Below are 26640 nucleotides of genomic sequence, written 5' to 3' on the forward strand. Positions count from 1 at the left end.
ACATAATAAACAGAAAACACGCAGAACTCCATAAGATAAGTATAAAATAAAAATTTTTTTATAAGTATTAAATATGTACCTACACACTACACAATGTAAAATTCTGATTTAAATCAATAGAATTAACTGCTAAAATAAACTACCTGCGTATTCTATCAACGTTCCGTACCAGATGCTACAACCTACAGGCAACGCCATTAGCAGATAAATGTTTAAAAATATACAAAAAACTTAAGAAATAGCTTCAATTTAAATGGTCAACATCTAAAACTACAGAAGAAATTTATTACTTCCTTTAATAGTATTGGGAAGTATTATAATAAGTATCAAATGACACCATAAAAATAATTATACATCATTAAAGCAGGTGAAACCCTTAGTACAATTGACCGAGAAGGCGGATAAAAAATACAATTGTACTTAATTTTAGTGGCTTATACTAGTAAATATTTAATGATTTAACAGTTATAATTATTATTATGATTATTTTTTTGATGATTTTTAAAAATAAACATCTGCTTACTGGTACAATAATTGAAAACTAAATTTAGAAGGCTCAGTTTTTTTTATTAATCTGACGATCAAAGAACTATAGAATAACGTTTTTATTTTTTTTAATTATATTATTATATACAATCCTACGTTTTGTCTAATTAAATAACACATAATCATTCGAATAGTTTGAACCTAAAGAAATCCTACACATACGACAATAAGTTTTATCTAATTTAGAATAGGTATATCCCACTAAAAGGGTCTTGTGGTAGTATTGTGGGTCTACTACATCGTGTCTGTAAGCCCCTGTCCCACTTACATATTAAATTAAAACCAATGTAAGCTTAATAACGCTTGACAAATTGCGAAAGATTACACACATCGGTCCTTTTTAATCGTATTTGCCACAGTTACATTGATGAAAACATTATACTTTACGGACAGTTCAGAGCTATATTTACTTTACAATTAATTAATGTTTTGACTTAAGATTCATCTACAGCGCTTATAATATTTAGTGGTAAAAATTGAATTATTTTAAATATATTTTTTGTCTTGTATAATATTTAAACGATTTTGTCCGGTTAAAGAATTAATACAATTTAATTGTATTCATAAAATAAGTGAATAAACCTAAAACAAAACTTTTTGTAAATATAAATAAGTACAAAACAACAACATTAACATAACAGAAACTATATCATTTTGCTGAGTACGTTTAACTTATACTAAATCAAGTAAACTTTAAGTCCTAATCAACTGAATCAAGGAATATTATGCATGCAATTAAAAGTATGTTAACTGCAATCGCATACCTACAACTCAAATTTACATATTATATGTTTCATACCAGTGAATGCAAAATTATTAGACACAAAAATATAATATGAAGTAAAAATGTCAGTAGTTACGATACACTGATAGTACGTAATTTGTTATCCTTACTGCAGTAAATGATCCCTTAATATTATTATAAGATAGATATGTTGACAGTATAATATTTTAGTATAACCGATATCATAACCTTACGAAACTACCCTTACCCCCCCCCCCCCCCCCACCAACTTAATCCGTACACAATATTATACATATAGTACCTATCTATGACTGAACGTCTGAGCGCATCAATTATTTCCCGTTGTAATAATAAATTTGCATACATTTTACAATGTTCATGACGTACAATATTATGCGTACACGGCGTCGTAACCCAGAGGCAAGTCCAAAGGGAATGCACCTATATACGCCGTCATTATGTTACACAATACACAGTGTACCTAATACGCGAATACATGTACTGTTTGCACTCGCACACTCATATGATACACGACAGAATACTAATGACGCTTATATTATTATCTGTGTGCACTTGAATGTTTTAGAACAGATCTATGAACGCATTGCACGAATTAACAGTGTCGTAATCGTATAGAGTTGTATGCATTTGCATATAAATCCGAAGATCCAACCCAGGTGGTCTTTTATAAGCCTCGTGTTTATGTTTTTTTTTCATTTCACTTTACTTTTTGTACCTACCACGGTAAAGGTATGGCCGCAACATATTTTGCTCTATACGAAATTCGTCGGGATGCCCTAATACGGATGTGACGTGGGAGCCTCGACGCACTTGCGTGAGGGTGGTACTATCTGCGTTATCCTTTAAACATGTTTCATGAATCATGTATACTGTATAGGCCATGTAAACCTTGTTATCTATGAACATTAACTATGGCCAAGACAAATATCAATGTATTTAAATCAATCATTCTTATCAATAATGATACAACGTTTGGAATTACTGTATGTTAGCATCACAGATTTCTATATAGTACTAGGATAGCGAACTCCCGCCATGAATTGAAGCTTCAAGGTCGGTTGGCAACTGTTTGGTATTTTATATGACAAATAAGATTAATAATGATTGTATTTTATTATTTGTATAATCTGTTTCAATTACTATGTGAATTTTAAACTACACAATTAAACAAATTCTAAAACTATAAATTACAGCCAAATCATACATATTTAAGATACGGTCTAAAGTTCTTGTAAATAATATACAATATAGTTATTTGTATACTTGTATAATAATATGTATTCATACAATATTTAACTAGGTATGTTTACAAATAATTTTTAAAATATTAATAAAATTACAATGTTTATTCTGGCATAATCAAACACTGAGTACACCAAGGTACCTTTATTATACTACGGTCACCCTCGTCGCCCCTTCGCCATAAATGTACACTGTACAGTGTACAGTCATATAATATTATATTACAATCATTTCTGTATGGTAGATATAATTTCCGTGACAGGTATAAATGCAAAACACGCGGCCAAGAGAAGTTTATCATTCGCTTATCCCGTAGGACCAATGAATAAGAAAAATTGCACTTTTTGATAATAAATGAAAATGTAAGAATTTATGATCTTTGTTTTTATTTATTTCAGTTTTTTACAGTTTTATAAAATTTATTAAAATGTTAATTAAAATTGTTATTAGATAAAAATACTAGATTGTGAATTAACCAGTGCTCGTTTTCAGACATTTTAGCGTACCCCTACTATTATTTTTAAGGGGAACGCACTCGACGCTTCATCATTATAAAAATTCGGGAGATACCATCATAATTTGTCTTATGAATTATTTAATAACCAACGATTCATAAATTATTATTTAATTATAATTTATTTACAATCTATGTAAATAAAATATATAAGCTATGTCTTATATTAACTTGTATTTTTTTTTTATTTGATTATTTATAAACATTTTTAATATTATTTAAAGATAGGCTGATGGTTATTTGGCTCAATAACGTTTAACAAATTATAGGGACTTTTTTTTATTAAATAAACAGAAAACAGAGTCCCCTTACTTTTATTTGGCCAAGTTTAGCAATGATATTAACTATTAAAGACTTCATTTTAATGATAAATTGTTTATTTAAATGATAAATATTTTTTACAAATGCCTATGGCAATAATGATAAAAATAATTATTAGACGGGAATTTCGATTGATTAATTTTACATATATAAATATTTGATTTATAGTTATACAACCTTAAGCCTTACACAACTCCTTCATTGGAAGTATGAAACATATTGATGAAAAGTGGAAACTCGTTAGGGCAGAAAGTATAATACAAACTTTCAATATATTAAATGTATCTATTTCAAATTGAACTTTGTAGTGATTTTAATATATTATCATTATACTCATCCTAAACAAACAGTACGTATGTATACATTACAGACGAAACTCATTTTTACGAATGTATTGAATAAAGCTAAATGTATTACAAACGAATATCCTTCAAACAGTACGGATTCGTCAATGCGTTAGACAATCAATAAAAATGAAATAAAAATAATTTATTTTACTTTTCGTTTATTTTTACAAAAATTCAAAATCTTATCGGGCTCTGCGCGTAGTAGGTGCAACGATGGGGTTGTGTTAAAGCTTATAACTGCGACAGCAAAATATATTGTGATGGTATATTTTTGGTCTACGGCAAAAATCTCGGCAGATCCGGAAACGCCGTAGAAAAGTGGCTGGTGTGAAGCCAAAAGAAAAATATAACAAGACGAATATTACAAAAGTGACACGCGTTTAGCTATGTAAATATTCGGTAACATACGAATCCACTAACTGAAACAACACGATCCTGTTTGTCAAGTAAACACAGCCGGGGTTGACGGTATACACTATAATATCATCGTCTCCCCTCCCGGAGACACGTGTTCGTCAAAAACGTTTTAGATACTACCGCACAATCACTGCATACTCACAGAAAGTTACAATATATATATATAGATATGTGTATACTGTATACATATATATAATTACCATCGGAGATACTATTTTAGCAGACTCGGGGGGTTCTATTCAGAAAACTATATATGTTAGCGAAAGATTTTTTTTCCTATCGTCGTCTTTCCAGATTAGCGCATATTCAAGGGGCACATCCGTTTTCACACCTGCAGTTCTTAGACCCACGGGAGGTATGTATTACACGCGCTTACAATAGAAAACCACTGACAAATAAGACGAACATTTATTTATGGGGATCACGATGGATTTGCGGTACGGTATAAAGAATCGTGAAACCACCAAAATATTGAATTGAAAAGAAATACACACACCTGCGGTATGGTAGGTGGTAACCTACCTACGAATAATAACACAAGTTTCCACAAAACTAAAAATCCTGTATACTTACATTAAATATTTTTTTCTTAGCTTCTGAGATTTATAAATTAAAAACGTATAGATACATAATGATAAGTTATCAGTGATAGCTGATAAATAATATAAAATAGTAAAACAAATAGCTTTTTAAAAATTAAAAAGTAATATACAATTCCTAGCTACACCTATTATCTAAATTAAATTATCAATAATTTTAAAATTAACCCAGTAAAATTAATTAAATATACAGGAATTCACTGAAGTATATTTTTTAAATTTAAATATCTACTTTTACATTTAATAATTTATTTTTCTTTACTAAAGTGAAGTTAATTTTTGAAATTGTTATGAGAAGACTGAAGATTCTATAAAATATAATAATATTATTAAATAGGTACTTTTATTGATTTATAAGATTTTTCAGAGAATTCAAAAGAAAAAAAATTTTAAATCAACTTTTATAAAAATATTGCTTAAGGCTTAAACTTTAAGCTAATAACTTATACTACTGAAGTTATAAGTACTGTATTTGGAAAATAAAATTCTAACGTTACTCACGTACAATTTATTTATTAACTAGTATATCGTATATGTGATGGCGACAGTATAGAGTAATATGTAGTAAGTTACAGTAACTATATTTCACATTTGCGCTATAATGAATATAATCTAAGCAATGAACTATATGATCTACATATATAATGTTGTTCACATTATGATTTTCGGTTTCGTGTTTAATAATCATTCTAAGAAGCCATTTATTAAAATAAAAATCTGCGTAAGTTAAAAACCTAAATATAGGCAGTGAGTTTTTTTTTGAAATGTTCATTTTTATAGCTATTTTCGAATTAATAATAACATTAACATTTTAGTATTTTACATAAATAACAGCCTTAACAGGAAAAAAATCAATTTTTCATACCTATATAGACATTAGTATTATACCGATGGGAGTTTTATTTTCAAGTCTCTTCTTTCTCATTGAAAAAAAAAAACCTTAAATTAAGTAACATATAAATCGTCTAGGCAAAACCCCTTTAGACACATATATACATTCCAAAAAAGCTTATTTAATCCGGACCTAGTCCTCTGGGACTCGTGCTCTTTTATTTAAACGAGAGAAAAAAAACACCTTTAATATATCCGTTTATATGCGGACAGACACTCGGAGGAGTTAATGGATGCGACTCTATTTATACACCACACGCTATATGTATGTCTCAGGGGTTAGGGAGAAAAAAAATAGTTCCGGGCGTTCAGGAAACATAACCCTCTCAACCACTGTCTGCACTTCTGTGGACCAAGGACACATATAGAAACTATATCTATTATGACCAAGGTTAGTTAGATATGGAAATCTTAAATAATTATAACGCAGCAATAACTATAGAAAATGTGTATAGTGTATCGCAAAACAGAATCTTTCTATAGAGCAGATTTAATGTTACCAAATATAGACATAATTTGACACAACAGACTATAAGTAAATGTGTCAATTTATTCATATAAAAAAATTTTTATTTAAATGTTTACAAATTATTATAACTTATAATAATAAATGTTTCATATTTTATATTTAAAACTCTATTAATAGGTACTTGTAAAGTTGTGACATTGTATAATCAAAAAATAATGTTTCTTTTTAAACATTAAAATTAATATATTATTATAATATAGTTAAAATGTATATTATAGCTGTACTTAATTAATTTAAAATAAATATTATTAGTTTTGTATCCAGATAGATTCATAACATTTTCCCTTTACTAACAATTTATCGAGAACAGCATCCTATCAATATTTTTAAGCAGCCTTATTATTTTTATCTTTGTATACTTTCCCGGTTGCAGCTTCATGTACCACCACTATATTGTCTCGTGTGTTGTTTTCCAGTAACTATATACAGAATTCCCGAGAGATTTATGGGAGGTTTACTGTTTTTGGAAAGTCTATAGCATAGTTTGGGCATTTGAAAACTTTTTGGGAACTGATAAATCGCCTAAAGAAACAATGGACCCAGTTTTGCGCACAATAGAAAGAACAATAACTAACTGAAAGCTCACATGTACCCCCAAAACATCTAGATTACACAAAGCTCAGTAATATAATCTTAAAATGTAAAATAATTAACTAAAATAAAAATAATTTCGATATTCGACACATGCCATAATTTAAAAACACTATTCATCTTCAATATGAAATAGGTAATGTAAAATGACTAAAATGTAAAGAAAACTAATAAAATGGTTGAAATAATTAAAACAAGCGAGCCTTTCATTAGTTGATTTACTTTTGTGCTTACATTCATTGTTAAACACAATATTTTAAAATCAATGTTTCGTAAGCAATAGCAGTCAAACAATGAAATCAATTAGTGTAAAATAAAATGTTCTTTCAAATATTCAAAGCATTTTCTTTTTCAATATAGTACTTATTCTTATTAGCAAGTTATTTTTACTAGGTTCTAGAGGTTTTTACCCCCTGTTCGCTACATTCACCAACCCCACTAGATTTAGCCAAGATGATTTACTTAAAATACTTTTTATATTTCTATGCTAATATTTTTTTTTTGTTTTATGCCATAATTTTGTCCAGTAAAAAAATACAGGATTAATAATATTCAAAGATAATATTAAATCAATAATTATATTAATGTATAGTAAATTACAATTAAATTATAATTACGTTGGAGATTATGCTATAGTACTAATACAAAGACAATTATACATATTTATTACATTTCGTTAACAATCCTAGCTATTATACTTGATACCAAATCATTATAATATAGATTACATCGATTAGCTTTTTGTTCCCCGCCAGCCTATTAACCAAGTTTTCGCATAATCCCTGCAACCATCGCCATTGTATACACACCATTGCATTTAATCCAGATTTCGATAATGTCCACTACCTATATATCTAGGTACTATTAAGAGTGGTTAACAATACTAATAAAACCTCTATTAAAGTATATATTATATGTATACTTTATATATTATATGCTATACGATAAAATAGGTCTATAATCTGAATTTAAATTCAGCACAGAGTTTATAATTGTTTATTTCCACAATTTTATAATATTTTTCAAGTTGTTAGAATTAAATTCTATACAAATGATTGAATCGCAAAATAATGTACCTAAATACCTAGATAAAATCAATCATAAACCAGACAACAAAATATTACAATATGAGAATTTGAAAATCACATGTCATTGGCGGGCAATAAAATTGGTAACGCACATTCACTGCATGGTCGAAAAACGAATGAAATTGTTCGAATTTCACGGCAAAAAATTCGTCTGCCTTATGAAAAAGACACATGTACAAAAATACACACGTATCAAACATTAACCTCCGTATAACGACTGTGTTGGGTATAATATACAAGTCTTGTAATCGAGAAGACCCATTGTACGTTTGGGAAGTTGTTGTTCAGAAGGGGAAAATTGCGCTGCATTCGGTGGCGGGTGTCCGCGTTGGATAGAAATAGAATATACGCAAGGCATTTTAGTATTTTACTGTCGTCATATATAAACCTTTTGTGAGGGAAAAAGAATTACGGAAAGGCAACGGGACGGAATGAGAGGCCCGTGTGAATGAACGGTTCACCCAAAAACGTCTCCCCGATTTCACCTAAATCCATATGCGTTTATTCTTTTCCATTTCACATCGTTCCCCGATCACCGTAGCTATATTGTAATAGATACATGTAATAGACTGGACAAAATATCATAACTATACATGCTTATAAAAACGGTACAATTTTTGTTTTCGGATGATGTACCTACCTACTCCTATATTAGATATTTTATGATATATACACTATACACGGTATAATGCTTTATTATAATATTATGTATAATATTAATATAGTGTGATTTTCACAGATCTTTTAAAAACCATAATTTAAAAACAATTAAGATAATAATTAATGTCAAAGCGATAAGACGATAATAGTCTGGATAATAGTCGTCTGCCAGATAACGGATACGGCGGGATACTTGTTCGTACCGGTCTAAACCTGTAGAGTATTTTAATAATAAACCCAATAAAATGTACCTATCTATTTATATATCTATTGCATTAATTGCAATTTGCAAACAGTCAAATTTAAAAACTCAATAAGAATAAATTGTAGCCCTCCGCAAACCACATTCCACAGTTCAAGTCTTCAAGAAATGAAATTTCTCCAATATGTTCGAGGAATAATAAAATGTTACTCTTCTACAATTAAAGCTATCCACAAATTGGTTTTGATCAATTAAATTGATTGTTTAAATTATATAAATCACAAAATTAACATCTCCTTGCACATAGTTTACCCCCGCAGTTCGCCATATACCGTTTCAAAACAGATTACATATTAACTTTTAATTTAGTATTTTGGGCAGTCTACATAATTTTATTTTAGTTATGGACGATTCGCGAGTATTGATTATGTTACCAAAATGTTCTTATTTAAAACAACTTATAAACAAAAATATACAATTAAGTTATTTTTCATTTCGAGTTATGCATATCGATTATCAATACCCCTCCTCTGCAATACGGTAGATCCAAGACATGATCATCTCGTTAACGGTTTTACATTTTATGTCAGGTAAAGGTAGAACGTAAAATTAATAAAACTTTGATTGAAACCATAAATAAAATTCGACTTGAATCGAACAATCTGTAAACAATCTATAATATTATATTATATGTTTTGTACATTTTGTCGCTGTAGGGATTGGAGCAGGAATTGATAGCACACGAACCATAAAGAGTTTTTTAACAAGAATAATTTCAATTAATCGAATAAAACGACCACAGCGACGACCGTTTGGGAAACGGATGCGACGCGCGCACAACACTGCAGAAACATATACCCATACAATATTATATATATATATTATTATTTATTATGTATAAAGCCACTATAGCCAGATATAATATATATTATTATAGGGACACTAAACGTCCCTACGAAGTACGAACCATGTATTATAATATATTATATTATTCTTCTCCGGTGTACTCGCACGCTGTAATCACAAACATCGGTTCCGACAATGGACCGGAGGAGGGAGGGCGCCGGACAGCTGATGCGATTGAATCTTCGACGAGAAAATAACACCTGCGGTCTTGCCCCTCCGTACTGCGTTACCTTTTATTTATTTATACATATATTTTTTTGACAAATTTTCGAGATTTTTGACCAATACGCCTGTGCCGCGGACGTGGCGGAGCAAATATAATAATACATTTAATTATAATATGTATACACACCATTGGTGATAGCACCTACCGAAACACGGAAATATTATTAGAAGACACGAAAAAAGGACAACCGAGCACCAACGTCCGACGTGTATAATGTATATTATGTATATGTTTACAAACACGCACGTAAATATAAACGAGAGTTATTAGTAGAACGAATGGGCCGACGTACAGGACAAAAAAATAAATAAATATATTACATAAAGCGCTCTTGGTAATGGATTTACGCGGTGGCCATATGTGTTGCAGTTACGGCGGCAGTGGCGAGAAAACGGGAAACGACGGCGACGTATATTATATTATATTATTATTATTATTAATATTATTATTTTTCCTCTTTTTATTCTTTATCGTCATCTCTCTTCCGTTTGATAATCGCGTCAATCGAAACTTACACGACCATTGTAAAAACATCACTGCACCGTCGTCGCATCGTCGACGCGTATAAATCTGTCTTTGGTCTCATTAATGGTATGTGGCCGTGGCAAGTCGCCGGCGCGTCGCCGTAGTCATCGCCCCGGAGAATTATCGCCGCCGAAAACAATGTACCAAACACGGGCGCCGCGACGCCGCTCACCCGTCGACGTTTGGATTAGAAACGCGCACGACTTTCAAATGTAAATCATCGCCACACCGCCCCTTACGGCCCGACAAGACATTACTGCCTATAGAAGCCATCAATCAATGTGTTCACTGAGGATTTTCCGACAATGGTCTTCTTTAGAATATTTTATTCTCCACGCTCCGCGAACACCGTTAACCCGATGATATATCCTGAATCCTGGATACACACATGTATATAATACATTAATAGAGTACCCGTATAGAGATGTACTGATGTATTATAGAGATACACTTACCTACAATAAGGTGCACTTTCAACCGATTGGCTTCGAGTGGGTACGAATAAAAGCAGCTAAGGAGAGCTTTGTAAACATTAATCATTATATTATTTAAATTGAGACGCTATAAATGCACCAAACCTGTTTAACGAAGCCATCAAAACATCGATCGTCAAACCTTTTAGGCAGTATATTTTCGAATTCCGAGTAACCACATTTTTAAATGAAAAATAAAACGTAATGTTTTTTTAGTTTAATACGAAACCAACATAAGGTACATTCTTATAATATGATATGGGTTTATACCAATATTGCATATCATTGTCATTATTGTGGATAATTTGCGTCACAAAAAATTATATAGATTATACTATAATAATTCAGTTTGATAAATTTAAAAGTTACCTATATTATTCACAAGTGCGTCCCGCATTAAAAATAAATTAACAACTCCATAAATAACTTAATTAAAAATATTATTATTAATGTACCTATAGACTATAGTTTAAAAAAATACTGTAGGTACCTAATTTAGTAATGATCACGATTAACGATAGTAGTATCTTAGATACTAGTAGTTAGACTAGTAGTACCATCTTTAATCGTGGTGATAATTTACTGGTATTTTCTTAATTCATTATTAAAACTCAAAATTATTTATAACGAAATTAATACACTACCTAGTATGTACCTAGGTACCTAGGTACTTAGTTAATCAATATAATATTATTTTTTTTATACTTTGATTTGAGTACTGAAATGCTACTATACCATATACATTTAATTTAAAAATTAAACCAAACGTTATGAAAATAAATGTGTTATTTCACAATATAATGTGGCATATCAAACATAACAATCAGTAGGTTACTTACGTCTCAAATACGCCGGGACGTAAATAACCTGTAAAAAATTTAGGTAATAAAATAAAAATATCGGTATTCATGCAACAAGTTACAATAATTATATAATATTACCGGTATAAGCTTCAAATTCTATTAATTTAATGTACATTTTTTTATATCAGTATAGTATTTTATGATCTTTTTCGGGTAAATATTAAGTATAAAGTTCAAGAGTTTAACATAAATATTTGTGATTAAATAAAACGAACCATATATATATTAATAACAGTATCTTGGTATGGATACATATAATTCAAACAAAACCGAATTTGCCGACATTCAATGCCTGCTCATTTCCTCAACATAGAAACAAATATATTTTATCAACTAAGACGTTTATTACTGGAATATTCGATAACGAGTATAATATGGACCGTCGCCCGGAAGTTATTAATAACTATAATATCTGTGCGCATTATAGGCTAAAGACACAAGCTTATTTAATTTGAATGTATACCTTATTAGTTATTCTTACTTAATAAAAATTAAACAAGGAAAATTATAGTACCTACTTAAGTACCTATAATACTGTAAATAGCTTCAATTCCAATATAAATGCGGTCAATATTTTTGATATTTTAAGACACGTGTGTATAATAAATCCAATTACGACTCCCGACTAGATTTTCTCTTGCTATAGGTACATACCTATACACAGATTTCCAATTATCGGTAGGACATGAGAGATTTTTTTTCCACCTAATGCTGACCCGATAGATTATGATTGTTCCCCTCCTGTGCCCCCTCCGGCATATCAATAAATAATAATTTGTGTTCCAAATAACCGAGGCAATGTATGGAATTAAGTCAGGAAAAAAACCGGTCTGCCGCCGATAAATCATTAACCTCCGCACTGTGCATTTACACCTACTGTATACTATATTATATTATGATAGGCTTTTTTTGTAGGTGCCCTGAAGGGATAGGATTTTGTATTCAATTTTGAACGCAGTCATACCAGTATACCAGTATACCAGTATACCAGTATACCACCCCCCTTAGCATTTATTTGGGTATATATATTATACTTGGGTTTCGTGTATATGTGTGTATGTGTGCGTGTATGTGTGCGTGTATGTGATTGTGTGCGCACGTGTGCGTGCGTGAAAGAGTGTGTTTATATTGTTCAATAATGAAAAGGAAAATCAATACACATCGTGGAGAAATATTTATAATAATATTAATGTGTTTGTTAATGAAATGTTTTATAACAAATTTTGTTCCTACAGACATAATAATATGTAGGTAATCGGTTTGTAATGAACACTAAGCACTGAAGAACTCAAGTAAGCATCAGTTTATATCGAAACCAAACTAAGCATATAGAATATAGATATACTCCAAAAATCTACAATAAAGTTATAACACGAAAATACAATTTAAGTAAATTCATAAATAAACTTAAAAGAACAACTATTTTAGAACATGATTCTCGAAACGGAAGAATTTGAAACAGTCGGAATTTAGATAACAAGTAATTTCAAATACCAAACGGATTCAATGAAAGTTTACGTAGACATTGAATATGAGCACAAAACACATTATTTAACCATTGTCAACTTTTAATGAGAATAATGGAAAAGTTTGTACAGCTTTAGTAACAGTTTACAAACGAAATTGTAGTAGATTACATTGTACTACAAGCAATATGCCAATATAATATATATATATATACAATATTGATTATTATATTAATGCAATAATAATATGACGATTATAATATAATATTATACAATGTTTATATTATAATATTATATTAAACATAGCCCGTCAATAAGCGTGTTTACGGTGTCTAGCCACTCTGGCGATGGCTAAACCTGCAAATTTAAATTGACTCTTAACTAATATTTTTAAGTTTTTATGTAGTGTTGAGAAGGGGGGGGGGGGATAAATGATTTCATACAAAGAACTGAAAGAACTCAAAAATTACTTTCGGCAAGATTTGCGAAATTGTTCTGAACACGCCTATAATAATAATATTATACGCAGTTCAACATATAACATATTAATGTAAGAAAATAATAAATTTCCGACAGTACATATAAGGTACTTCACAACACTAGTTTAATGTCGGGATCGTAAAAACATTTTGTTATGAGTTGTAATTTAAGCATGGTATATAAACTTTAACGTCATAAAAATGAAAAGTATGTAAACTTTTACAGACGTTTACTATGTGTAAGTGGGAAACTATTATGTGACTTTCAGCTCGATCATACATTATACGCCAATAGGTTTACATACGTCATATATGTAATCATTAAAAAACAATAACAAATAACACATGTTTAAACATAGATTTAATACAAAATCAAACAGATTTTTTTTATTTAATATAAAAATATTTACAACCTGTGCTCATACGGCTCAATAAGCAAATAAGATTATTTTTTTTTAATACATAATATAATAATATGTATACCTCGATATATACATACGAGTATACATATTGATGATATACCATTAGGAGGGGGAGACTACTCAGTGATAGAACACACGTGTTTTTTATGGTGAATATATAGATAATATTATTTTAGTTCAGTAGGTCTCTGGAATATATTCTTTTTAGTCGATAGGTAGGATTTATAGGTTGTGTACTTGGAATGCTTATATAGTACGAACTTGAAATGGTTTTGTACAACCCCAAATTTGAATCGCATATACACATAACCTAACCTAACCTGCAGGAGGCGTTTGTATATTATATATAATGAGTTAAGAGCTGATTGCCGGATTAGATTTTATAACTAAGCATAGTAAATGTAATCTACTATTTAAATATGTCTTTTTGTCTTAAGGCCGGGGCTCCAAGTCTCCAAGTCAGTCTTTATGAATTCATATCAATGTATTTGACATTGAAAATTAAAAGTTGATGGACAGATTTGACTTAAAAGTTCTTATAGTTTTCTTAAAAGATTTTTCTCAGTAATGCTCATGAACGAAATGTAATAAGAATTTTTTTGTCCATTATCTATCAATTGTTGTCAATTACTGTTTAATTATAAATTATGATCTAAGACGACGCGTGTTTCGTTTAAAAATATAATAAGGGACGAAAAGTTCACAGCCGCTAATATTAATATGTATTTGAGAACTATAACAATAAATGATTAATACGAATATTTTGTAGCCACTAGCCACCCACCGACGGGATATGTTGCCATTGTATTTTATTTATTCTTTAATATAGTTTAATTATACATTAATTAAATCGGTAATTAACATATTATAGCTACATAATAACAGTACCTATGTTAATGTGTTATATATTATACAAATAACAAATTAAAATAATATTATTATATAAGTAGGTATAGGTATAATTGTATAAATATTATTATTGACTACAATTAATTTTTAATATTTCTGTATTTATTGATAAATAATATTAAAACTTATAAGCCATAAGAAACGTGGAAAAAAATAAAAATAAAGACAAATTATATAATATTATTATACATGTAGGTACCTAAATTACAGTAAAAATAAAGATTCTTAACCATTTACTTTATAGGCTGTTTAACTATTTAAAAACTATATACATTTAGACGGCGTGAAATATTTATATAAGTGCTATAAAAATTTGTAAAACTAACGTACACACACGGGGGGGATTATTGTAAGATACCTATAGAAAAAAAATGGTATATATTTTTTAATAGGTACCTACATAGTTACATGGTTTCAAAAACTTAATGATCGTCTCTATTAAAAACTTTTATAATTTCGATTTTTCATGCATTCCCGTAGAAGACATTATAGGACAATAACAAACACTGCCCCGTGCGCGCACATCAAAATTACCATAGCGTTGACCATTTGGCTATGGTTGACCTCGGTCGAGGTCGAATCGACAGCGGCGGCGGTCGTATATTATAATAGTAATAATAATAACAATAATAATAATTATTAGTCGAGGGACAGCGAAACATAATACGCTAGTAAGTCATTGGCGTAACGCGCGACAGCCGACCGTCATAGAGTGAGAGAGAGAATGACGCGAACAATATTCACATAAATCGAAAAACTCGGCAAGTACGACGAGCGGACGAAATCGTAAATTTTAACGTGCCAGCGATCCGGTATCACCCCTTCACCAGATGATATGATTTACGAATGCAAATGATAACTACTGTGATATAATACTATACGTATATGAGATACATTTTTTATAATTAGATACAGGAACAGTATTTTTTTAATATATTTTTTTATTTTTTTTACTATACCTATCGGATAATAGTGTATTGTGTCGGTGTCACGTACAACGCTAATTCGATGTTATTATTACAACAAACAATGTTAAAGTTAAATTTGAATTTTTTTTTCCAATCTGTTAGGTATGTAACTACTGGGTTACGAGCACGTTTTTCTAAATATTTTCTGACTTTAGGAGTCATCCGTGAAAAAGCGGACATAAAAAAGACAAAACTATGCAGATAATCATAGGCCACGAAACTATGTAAATTACTATGTAAAACCCATTCATTGTGAATCAAAAAAAACCTAACAAACTGAACACCAAAAAAAACTTAATTTGTATAAAACCAAATTAAATTTATTCGTTTCAGATATCCGATGGATTTCATAGTTAATATACGTGCACGGGCACATTATCGAAAATTCGAAGTTATTAATTAAAAAGAAAAAAAAATCACAAGTAGATTAATTGATTTATAACGTCCAAAGTATACATGCCGGTCTTATCGGACGTAAAACATCAAACTACTGCTGCACGTGTGTGAGAATAGTAATATAGCATTATAGGTGGTATAATTTAAATATATTTTTATTATCAATCGACAATCATTGACGCGTGTGAGAATAGTATAGTAGGTACCTATATCATTAAAATAATATAATAATATTATTATGTACCTGTAACGTCGCCGACAAATATGAACGCCAACAGCAGCATCAGCAGCACAGGCCGACCGAATTCCCGTCTCCGGGAAGTTTTCATATTTTCTCCCCTAACCTTCGCGCACTGGTGGTGGGGAGGAGACGACGAGACGACAGCGGCGGGCTGGACGCGAAAAAAGTACGTAAAACCAAAAAAAAAAAAAAAGATTGAAAATCAAATTTCAAAACCACTACCGATCCGCTCGGCACGAGATATTGTTTATTATTCTCCGGAAGTCAATACTCGCGCGCGACGACGACACCGGAACATGTTTGGGACGATTTACGCGGACGAACGACGACGCACGCGAAACGACGGCGAGCACACGCGAAAACGTTTCCGGAAAATGTATCGGAAAAAAAAAATGGATTTAAACCACACACGGCACACACACGCAAAACACTCGAACGACGACGAAACGGACGAACAGTACGTGCGCGACGACCGACGGGGCAACGACTGGAGGCAAGACTCCGGCAGTTCGGTGGTACACCGGTGGCCGACCGCCCGTCGGGTCCGGTATATCGCGGTTCGGTTTTTTCCGGCGAGTTTGACGGCGGCGGCGCGGTGTAGGCCGAGCAGCGCTCTCTACCGACCAGGGATGACGATTTCGGAACGTTACATATTATTATTATTATTATTATTTTTGTTATTATTAATCATTTTTTTCCCGTTATAGACTGAAAAATGCAATTACGGCAATTTTTTTTTTCGATTTCGTCGAATATTAATTAATTACACGGAGAGACGGCCGACTTTTTTTACGATAAACTGACTCTATAATATATGGTACATATAACATATTATACATATTATACTTAGGGTATGGTACCTACGCGGTTTGAATAATTTATTGTTTTTTTTAAGTGCACCCGTGACGAGATAATCATCGAAATAAAGTAAACAAATATTTTTGGGTTACGTGAAAGGGAGGTTTTCTCGGTTACCAGGTGTATTTATACTGTTTGATGGCGTTACTATAAAATTGACAATTATAATACTACTACCATGTTTAAAAATTAATTAATTAAAGTTAATTAACACCGTGCCGATAGGTATAGTGCCTTATGAGCGACCGCATTTTATCGAGTTGGTTTGTTAATTAATACCTTACCCCTTTAGGTATACAAAATTTTATAGAAAACATATTATTGTATATTTTACATAGTTGATATTTTCATCAGAATAAGTAAGAGCAATAGACAATACAGTGTCCTATAACAATAAATATTGACCAATAAAAATCCAACAAATAATTTATTGATATAATGATATTCAATAAATAATTTGATTTTTTAATTTTAACTCCACAATCCACATCATCTATTCAATTGAAACTTTTCAAAATGCATATCAACTTGTTTTTGTATAATGTTGTAGTAGACTTAAACATATATAGGTCAATTGCTTTGGACTATCAATCATTCAATCATATTTGCATTTGTAAGACCTGAGTACATCGCAATTTTAGTTAATATTCATATTTAGCATGGCGTTTATCATTTATAATAATTTTATATCAACAAACAGTATAGATACGCCGGTAGTATAGGGTGTAAATAGGTCCGTTGTTTAAACAGCTTAACATTAGACTAATTTTTTTTAGTATTTTATATTATGAGTAAAAAATAAAAATATAAGTTTGGTGAGAAAAATGACGAATCCAGTCCCAAGGATTAGTATTTATTAAATTGCGAAAAAAATAACAAAAATTGTAAGAGGAAAAATCTTTATTTTTTATTTAAATTTCTTGCCTCAATATTTTTTCAACATTTTAACTTTTTAAATGATTATAATAAAATTAATTACTTACCTTTATATTTTCCACATTTTTAAATCTTTGTAAAATCAACTTACTTATGAGTTAAGAGGTACCTTACACTACATTTTCAAGTCAATGGTGTTAAAATTAAAAATGTCATGCATTTATAACTAAAAAATAATTATCAACATTTCATGATTTTGACAATTTTTGTCAACATTTAAACTTCAAACGCTTAAAATAAAACATGATGAATTATGTTTCTTTCAATATTTTGTATGTGATGCAAGAATAACTTATAATAAACTTTGTATCAGGTACGTTTTCAAGGTTTTTTTCCTACTGCAAGAAAAGCTTTAACGTTTTTAAGTATAGAAATCAAACTTAAAATGCCGAAAAAGTAATTTTAAAAATAAGCCAAAAAATATTTTGAAAATTATATAAGTATGTCTAGAAAATGATAGAGCCTATAAATATTGTTACAATTCAAGTTACTGCGGTTATTCATTTTTGAATTAATTCTAAATCTAAATCGATTTTATTGAAAATTGCAGGTTTTGCTTAAGTATTACCGGTTTCCGTAATTTTTAGTTTTTCCCGTTTATTTTGACTAGGAATTAAATCCAAAAGTACCAACAAAGTAGATCCAATTTTCAACAAGAAACCACCATCAATATTTAAAATTGAAGCAATTTTTTCGTTTTAAAAAGTGTCGACCGGCACCAAAATAAACGCACATTGTAGAACCAATACTTTCATCGCTCCGCTCAGAATCTAAAATACCTAATAAAAATAAAATATAATACTAATAAAATCTAAAATTATTTTAACTTTGTATCAGTAATAAATCATTATAATTTGATTATCCGCTTATAGTTACTGAATAAAACTCTTAAATGAGTCAATAAATCTATTAATGCAGGTCTTTTAGATACCTAATCTAAAATATATTATTAGATGATAAGATTAAGTTAACTAATACAATATTATCTATATTAACTACCTATAATATATAACCTATTTTAGTTACGTTAGAAAATGGATAGTAATCTAATTTTATTTTCTAGTTTATATAAATAGAGTAAAATATTTTTTCGTAATATTATTACCTATATTATCATTATTTATATTTGTTGATTAGTAGGTACCTAGGTTTATAATAATTTATAATTAGGTATATGTTTAATATGTAGAAATGTATAATTATAATATGTCATATTATGAAAAATAATAAAATAATATAATAGTATTTACTTTCTTAATCTTATCATTATTTTTGTTCGTTAGCATGGTTTTATATATTATTATCTTCAGCCGCAGTCGTTGGTTTGATTGGTTTTCACCTATAAAAATGTTGTAACCAACTTCCTATTCCTAGAAAAAATATTAAAAACAATTTTACAATATTTGCAATTCAATAAAAATATTTTTTTAATATTAAATGTTCTTTAAATATATTTTATAAAAATATATAAATATTTAAATGTATGCTAATAATTTTCTAGTTGATTTCAAAAATAAAATAATAAAATATTACAAAGCTAATAACATTATTATGTCAACATATTCTGCTTTTGTAGCCGAGTTTTATGAAAATAAATAAAATACTTCAAAAATGTTTATCAACATTTATGTATTTTAATTAAACAGCAATTAAGTATTTTGAGTTAATTTCTGACGGCTATAAATAATAAATAAATATTTAACATAATTTAAGTATTTTGTGCATACCTAATTACAAGAAAATATAAATTATTATATATATATATATATATATGATATTACTTATATAATGATAAATAAATATAATGCAATTATGAAAAGTGTAAACACTAAATAACTATTATCGTGTACATTGTACAATATCGCTCTTCGAATTATTCATGTACCTAATTATGAAAATTCTATATATTATAAGTACTTATACCAGTTCCTATACCATGTGTGCACGTAAAAACCTAAATAAATTAAAAAACAAATAGTAGCTGATAACGATATCATCATTATAGATTTATAGGGTAAAATATTCGATGAAAGCACCACGTTACGATCGTCACAAACAACGTGCTTTCCGTCAAATTATCGCATAAATTGAATATTGTATAGCTATATATTTTACTAAATTTAAAAATGTGTTAGTAAAAGCCAATTATCATTACTATTCATAAAACGAGAAGACTCACATTTAAGCAATAAAATTTAAATTGAAAATGTAGGGTCACTGTAGCTACCCTAGGGCCCAAAATTATTATACGGAGTACGGAGAGCCCCTTTACTTCCTTATTTATAAACATATTATAAAAAAACAGTTTTTGATATAATTTAAACCTTTCATTCTTTTTTAATCAGCCATATTATTTTTAAAATCAACAGACCAATAATTTGTCCTATTTTGATTTTTACCGCCTGCAATAATAAGCAATCATGTGTTCAATGTTTATATTCGACAAAGATAAATGGTGGTTGCAAGTTGCAACGTATTCATATTTTGAAATAATCGGAATGGTATGAAATGTTCTTTTTGGTACTATTTTGCTATGTGACGCTATTATTAAAGGCATTAAACTCTGGTGAGTATAGAATATAGATACTAAAATGTGGACGTTTGGACTAGGGCTAAAAGTTGGCTCAAGCACTTTTACCAAATTTCTTTTAAGCTTGCTTAAAACTTTGGTATTTGGTTAATGAATGTTTGGAATTTACTATTTAAGTAATAATTATATTATTGTATAAAATTATTAACTAAAATTTATAGGTAAAATAAAACAAAGAAACATAAAAAAAAGGAAATTCATTACATAAAATTAGGAAATCCATATTTATGCGTGTATGTAGATACCTAATTTATTAAATATAAGTATAAATATAGGTTTGTTTTTACGAATTGATCTATTCACTGTAGCTTATAAAGACTATAACGGAGGCTATTTTAGAGTTCCCTCTGATTATGCTCGTAGCTAACTTCCTTGCCCTATCCTTACTACTCACTTATGCCATTTCGTAAGGCCATAACTACCCTCTTCACCCGATGCTCGAAGCCTGTACCCACCAACAACCTATGTTTTTTGATTTTCATATTTATGATGTATTCTTCTACAACTTTTTATCTTACATTTTTAACTATAGTATATTTCTCTGCTACACATATTGTTAACTGCAGTTTGGCGTGTATGTTCCAATAAATAATATATTATAGGTATTATGGGTATACCTACTTAAATTTCTAAAAAAATAATGGGTTATCCTTCTTACAATCAACAATTATCGAATAATTCATGAATCATGAAGTCTAATTTACATAAATGACCGCGTAAAATAAAATACAAAAAAGTCTATAAAATAAGTAATATTTCAATATTATATGGCACCTACTCTTACTTGTAATAATAATGTACCATAATAATATTATATAAGTGTGTCCGCATGTAGTGTTAAATTATACGTTTTTTCGTGCGCACATTACATTATGATGATGGTTTGATTATCCAGCAGTCATAGTCCAGCGACTATAAAAGTAGCTCCCCATGTGTGAGTAAGTGGGAAGGGAAACAACGCGTATATATTACACTACATTCGTATTAGTGTGTGTGCGTTATAGGTGTACAAACAGCCGGCGGGCCCCATCTGAGACGAGGAGAGGTATCTACCTATATATAGTAAACACTGGATGACAGCTCTTTGTCAAATTCGTCGTAATTATCGGTAGTTTAAAATGTTCTTATTTTTCACGTTTAGATTTAATGTGTGTGTGGGGGGTCACCCTGTAATTTTCACCTGGACAAGCAATGCACGGGTGTAAATGGGAAGAAAAAAAAACGTTTCGTTGTCGCCGAAGGATTTTTCCTCGTTGAAAAGGAGAAAAAAAATGAAACGTGTACACACCCGTTTCTTGCGTGGGACGGTTTACAAGAATTACGACTTACCGAGCTGTTTTTGTTTCAATAATATTATAATCGACGGCGATCTGGATGTGACCCATGTCCCAAGGACAAAATATATGTAATTTTATCGGAATTCTACTTTTAAGAATAAAATATTTGCTCGTTTATTTCAAATGCGACTCGTTTCGATCGCCAGGAGCAGTCAAAGAAAGCAGAATAGTGGTTGCATTTATTATGAATTTATTTATATTAGCGTCTTTTCAGATTATACTTATTTATACACGTCGTATGGGTTACCATATGGTGAATAAACAAATTTAACTGCTTATAATATTATTGTACACGAATTACGCATATTCTTGTATGACATATTATTGTAATATGTTGTAACTTTTTATTCGAAAGAATATCAGAATAGTGATATCATTATGGGATTAATTATGTGTAAATATTTTTGAATTTTCATACACAAGTAGATAAAATAATATTATTATTTCAAGTTGTATGAGCGTAACTCATAAAAAAACCTGAAGATCAAATGGAATGTCTTCTGTTCCCAATTTTCAAACCAAATAAACACCTTAAATACTGGTTTTAATAATTTAGAAATAATCTCGATATAAATAATTATTATTTTATTTTTATTATTAGTATAGTACCAATATTATACTGCATTACCTACTTATGTCTTATGTACTTAAACTTATATTACTTATTTACTTCATTAATTTATTTTATATTTTTATTGTTATATAATGTTGATATTTTTAGTTATTGTTACTAATTATTGGTTAGTGTAGTAATATAATAATAATTAATATTATGGTCATAGTATTTAGTAATATAATAACAACCTAATTAACTATGCAAATTAATAAATCAAACAAATCGTTATTATTTTATTTAGTACCTATATTAAATAATTTATAAATTATAACGTACCTATATGTTATAATATATTATATACTGATGGCCGATGGGTGATTAAATATTTATTTTGAAGATTTACGCTTCCTTCGACTGAAATTTAAAATATGAAACTGTGGTCGTTCAAATTTATAACTTCTTTTAAAAAAAAATAATAATAAATATTTTAATATAAGTAAGTTATAGTAGTTTGGACTTAGGAGATCAGAAAAGGGTGTGAACGATTTTGCGCGCATGATAAAATGGGGGATAAAGAAAATAAGTGTAATATTTAATATGAAATCTATATTTATGGGATCAGCGATTGTGTTTAGCGGGATATATTCTAAATTTATCTGTTATACGTGATACGTATAAAATATTGTCTTTCACATCGAAATAACTTAACTATTGAGATTAAAAAGTATTTTTTAGAAGTAAAATAAGTTTAAAACTATGAATACTATATCATAAAAGAAGTTTTAAAGTACCAAATTAACTTATCTTTCGAAGTGTAGCCCAGAAAAAATGCACATAGCTTTAGAATAAAGATTAAAATGAAAAAAATAACGTAGTATTTACAATTTACATAGGTGCCCAACTGCACAGCAACACATTTATACCGTAATTTATATGAAATATTTTTAATATTATACATAATGTAAAGTTATGTCTTAAACAAAAAGTGAGTTAAAAATCGAATGGAAGTCGCTAAAAATATTATGTATGCTAACTGGTAATGAAATGTTCATTTTAGTTGTTATTATTATAATTAAAAATTACCATATTTTTACGATTTAAACATTAATTCATAGTTAACTTTGCTCTATAAGTACCTAGTAAGGTAATACAATTTATGAAATACTTATTTAATATATATATGTATATTAATACCTACTTATAAACAGTTATTTTTATGATCTATTTTGATTCTATTAAATATTTAGTGCGATATTTAAACAACTAGAATTTGTAAAATTAATTTAGAGACGTAATTTAAAGGAGGGGTCAGGGTGTACAGTTGCAACCCATAATTTTAAAATAGTCCCAATTGGCCAGCTGAAATTATGCATAATTTTTTATATAGGTAATTTATGTTTTTTAATAAGTAATAACAGTTGAAATATAAATAAACAAATATCGCACTATCAATTAATTGAGTAAACAATTAAACATTACAAGTATAGTAAAAGAGTATTATAAGTTTATAACTATAATACGAGATAATCTACAATCGTTGATTATTATACTGAATCACTGTTATTATATTGAATATCATAAAGTTCATGGTTTAAAGTTTAAGCCGTTTTTGTAACAGTTTTTTTACGCCACACGGCTGGCACTTGACAGTAGTATAACTAATAAAACGTGATAACGGAAGTCGGTAACAAACTGATAAATTTAAAATCCAGCGATCACTACGTTATAATATTAAAATTAATACATTTGTTTTTCATATAATAATTGTATTTTTAGAGCATTTTACAAAAGTATATAAAAGTTATAAATATAAAATATAAATGACAAATAATAAAGGTTAATATTATATTTGCTTTTTTTATTGCCAATATGGCGTAATCATATTTTGTCCTCTCCTGCAAGTTTTTTATGCATTATACTTATCGGTTTTTAAAAGTAAAGCAATAAATTATTTATTATATTTTAGTTTTTAAATTGCTTTAACTATTTATGTTGATGCGGTCCATGATCTAAAAAATAAAATAAAATCAGGATAATGCTCAGAGGTTTTCTATTTTTATATACCCTGGTGAAATTTTAAAATAGACTGCTTTAAATCATGAAAATCCGAAAAAAATATAATATACCTATACATATTTACGTTCGATCAGAACAAAATAATATCTGTAGATATAAGTACTTACAGTCAATTCTCGGTAACTCAAACCTTGATATCTCAAATATGAAAAATTATCCTTCAAACGCCCTAACATTTTTAATTATTTAAATTTTTTCTCCTTGAATATCGAGTTATTGCGAGCAACTAGGTCCATCTATAGAAGCTATTTGCTATCGTGGCCATTCGCGAGTATATGTATTATGTATTATCCGCTAAAGACATTCAAAATATGTACCTACGCTGCAGTATAAGTATAAGTGGGTAGGTAGGTGTACCTAAAAAAGAAGAAATTATCATCAAACGCGTTTGCTTTTTTCCGTTTATATGCGATAATTACACCACATATTATACATCAATACATCAATCTAGTGTCCGAATTAAGAAGAATAACGTATTTGAAACTTGCTAGCATTTGGCGGTTTTGGTTTTTTTCTTCATATACCAGCGTTTAGTTCGCTTATCGTATCGTGGCGGTGGCTTCGACGGATCGATACTCGCCGCCGCGGCCGACGAGGGAACCCTTTTTTCGGCGGGACGATCATCCGAAGGGTCGACAATTTGCACGCTCAAGCGGACACTGGAAACGGCGTTGGCGGCGGGGGACTACATATACACAACACAATAATGACTGAGGCTATGACGTTATAATAGAATACGCGTTATAAAAAAATCTTACCCTCGACGGGTGAAAAAAAACCACGCATATTATATATATTATAAGGGAGCCACGCCGACGATTGAATATAAGCCGTACAAGTGAAGGGGTGAAGTGTGGTGTGGTGACCGCCGATTATTTCCTCAGACAATGTATATATATATTCATAATAGTATATAAGAGAAAGGCCATTAACTGATCGCGCTTATGGTATACATAATGTCCTAATATACTACTTATAGTAATAATAATATTTGTAATGCATAATATGTACCCAGATGCAACCTGCAATAGGCGTATATGCCAATATATGGAGAGCAGTAGGATATTACATTTGTAGTTTAAGACGATAACAATATATTTTAATTTTCCTTAAATTACTTTTAATCAACCGTGAACACTGTGTAGTGTGTACAGGTTATTCCAAAACTCTGCTGAAAAAAATACGACTTTTCTAATAATTATAGTCTCCTGTAGATCACAACTATTGTGGTCCAGTGGCATAATTTCAGTTTTAGTTAAGCTAGGCTGACTAGGGCAACCACCCACTGATTGACCGATTCAACATTCTTTTCACGCAAATTCACATACCATGACATCCGGGGGGGGGGGGGGGGTATGCAAATATTCAAGTATTTGAACGTCACATTTTGAAGTATTAAAATATAACGCCTCCATGGTCAAAAATAACTAATAATGGAAATGAAACATAGTTATTTACATTTTACATAATACCTACCTATACATGTTATATTTAGCAAATAGGTCTTATATCTAATATTCTGATGTGGGTAAAGTTTTGGTAGTTTGTACCGCATTGATTATAAAATAATAGTTTAATAACACATCAAAATAATTTAAAATCAATGTTTGTATAATAATATATAATATATAACATTTCCAAGGATGGTGGGTATAAAGCCCCTTAGCCTCTCCTCCTGGATCCGCTCCTGCTACCACACA

General features: G+C 29.6%; 1 protein-coding gene across 1 annotated transcript in view; it reads right to left on the reverse strand.

Annotated features, from left to right (window-relative positions):
• Nucleotides 1–17099, reverse strand: part of LOC132946611 (roundabout homolog 2) — a 193496-nt gene extending 176397 nt beyond the window's left edge. The window contains exon 1 of the mRNA XM_061016661.1: nucleotides 16591–17099. Within this exon, the coding sequence (XP_060872644.1) occupies nucleotides 16591–16675 (85 nt within the window). The 5' untranslated portion in view covers nucleotides 16676–17099. The remainder of the gene's footprint in view (nucleotides 1–16590) is intronic.
• Between the last annotated feature and the right edge of the window lie 9541 nt (nucleotides 17100–26640).

The sequence above is a fragment of the Metopolophium dirhodum genome, chromosome 6 (genome assembly GCF_019925205.1).
Source record: "Metopolophium dirhodum isolate CAU chromosome 6, ASM1992520v1, whole genome shotgun sequence".
In the NCBI taxonomy this organism is placed as follows: domain Eukaryota; kingdom Metazoa; phylum Arthropoda; class Insecta; order Hemiptera; family Aphididae; genus Metopolophium; species Metopolophium dirhodum.